At 63.6% G+C, this 2151-nt stretch overlaps 1 protein-coding gene across 1 annotated transcript; it reads right to left on the bottom strand.

Moving 5' to 3' along the window:
• Window positions 1-65: 65 nt before the first annotated feature.
• MSL1 (male-specific lethal 1 homolog (Drosophila)) lies at window positions 66-1858 on the bottom strand (the record flags this gene model as incomplete). The annotated part of the gene is made up of 5 exons (XM_010189808.1): window positions 66-138; window positions 222-346; window positions 451-518; window positions 723-787; window positions 1479-1858. Coding segments are annotated over 5 exons (711 nt in total), but the record flags the coding sequence as incomplete, so codon positions are not given.
• Window positions 1859-2151: the final 293 nt, after the last annotated feature.

Raw genomic sequence — 2151 nt, 5'->3', positions numbered from 1 at the left:
TGCCGGTGCCTTCCTGGCACAGCCCGGCTCCGTGTGCCCCCGCCACTGGTGACGCCGGTACTCACTGTGGGGTCAGTTTTGGTAAGGGCCGGCCAAAGGCGACGACAGGCAGGTAGGGGGGGATGAGCAAACTTTCCACTGCAGGAGAGACACCGGAGCGTTACAGATCCCTGCCTGCACCCCAACAGCCCTGCCTGCACCCCAACGCCAACGGCACTCACCGTCATCTGGCTCAGGGAAAAATGAGGTAACTTCAGGCTCTGACTCCTGAATCCCTTTCCTTTTGTACATTCGGAGCTGCAGCCGCTGGAGGATTCTCTGTTCCCTGATCCGCTGGATGTCCCACCTGGAAGAGGTGACGCAGTGAGGAGCCGCAGGCAGGCAGGGAGGGGGTGCAGACCACCCGCTCTGCCGGGGACCCCAGATTCCCCTCGCCCTCTTTGTTCCCACCTTTTCCTTCGTTTCTCATCCAGCTCCAGCTTCGCGTGCCGTTTGGAGAAGACGCTGTCGTCCAGGTTCTGCAATGACAGACGGGGATGAGCGCTGTGCCCGGCCCTGAGCTGCCGCGGTGCAGTGGGGCTGGTCCCTCACCCCCACCCCAGCCCCTCAACTGAGCTGCTGTCTGTGCTCGACGAAGGGAGGAAACGCCACAAGCGTCCTCCTGGAGCAGTGAAACAGCCAGGAAAGAGCCTGCAGCAACACCGAGACGGCGGCGTACGCACCTCCAGGATGTCTGAGGGGTTGGGGTCTCTCAGGGGCTCCACGACATGGTCCCTCCAAGACGGAACTGCAGGGCGAGAGGCCAGGCCGTTACCCCATGCCGGGAACCCAGCCCCACGCTGCAGCCCCATCCCTGCTCCTTTCAGCCCATCCATCCCTGAGGGAGCACGGCTCAGCCTCCCCAAACCCCGTCCTGAGCCGGGCCAGGCGATGCCAATGGCCGAGGGTGGCCAGACCCACTGGGGGGGCCTGGGGGAGGAAGAGCCAGGGCGAGCTCATCCCTGTCCCCCAGCCAAGCAAACCTGAGCCTCCCCGGCACGAGATGCACCGAGCTCCAGCGCAGCCGCGCCGGCAGCATCGGCGTCTGCCGCGGCACAGCCCAGTGCTGCCGGACCTGGAGGAGATCGGCCGGGAAGGGAATATTCGGCTCAACTGGCACCAGATTCAAGGAAGCCACGCGGCGCGGCAGCGACACAAACCAGAAACACGTTTCCCAACCACAAACGGGAAATTGCTTCACCCCTGGCTCAAACGAGCGCGCAGGGTGGCTAAAGCAGAGCTGGGCCAGTAGCCCTGCCCAGCGCATTGCCCTCGGCTCTGCTGTCTGTGGGCCGAAGCAGAGCGAGCTGGAGACGCGGTCTGGGGGAGCCCATTGCCGGTGGCACGGTGCAACCGGCTGCACCTCTCCCACCGCGCCAGGGACTCTGCTTTCGGCATTTTGCCACCGCCAACGCCACGGCAGGGTCTCCATGGCTTACTTGCTACCGTCTCCTCCTTCTTTGGGGAGGGCTCCCGCAACGGCAGCGGCGACGGGGGCGGCTGGTGCCAGCGGCACAAGTACATTTCGGTGGTGGACAGGTAGGGCAGATCGTCTGTCTCGCTGCTGAAGAAGCCCTTCTCCTTGGGGTGGGCACCGGGGCCCTTCACCGGGGCTGAGGCTCGGAGCGGGGTCTCCAGGAGCGACCTGGGTTTTTCAGGAGTCTCTTGGCTCCGCAGTTCTCGTTTACAAACGGTTTCGGACAAGGAGCCGCCGGATTCCTCCTTCCCCGGGGAGTGCTTTGGAGTTTTACTCTTCACTTTCGAGAACTCGGACACCAGCTTCTTCACGGGCGTCTTCCTCTCCGCACTCCCAAATTTCCTGCGGGATTGAAGAGGAGCTGAGCCAGGCACATCCCATCCTCATCCCAACCCGGGGCTACTGGCACCCCCAAACCACAGTGCCATGTAACGGCTGGCAGAGGGAGGTTTCCAGAGGCGAGAGGGGCTTCCCTGACATTTCGGGACCCCAAATCTTCACCCAGGCTTTCATGAGCTTCCCCCTACCCGGTGATGGGATGCACAAGCAGCAGACCCATGGACAGAGGGCAAAGCCATGGGGAAGGTCCTCCCCTTTCCCCCCAGACCCCACACAGACCCCAGGCCCCCTGTACC

The sequence above is a fragment of the Mesitornis unicolor genome, unplaced genomic scaffold (assembly GCF_000695765.1).
Source record: "Mesitornis unicolor isolate BGI_N332 unplaced genomic scaffold, ASM69576v1 scaffold43748, whole genome shotgun sequence".
Lineage (NCBI taxonomy): Eukaryota > Metazoa > Chordata > Aves > Mesitornithiformes > Mesitornithidae > Mesitornis > Mesitornis unicolor.
Note: the sequence above shows the minus strand (reverse complement) of the source record. Positions and strands in the feature narration are given on the sequence as shown.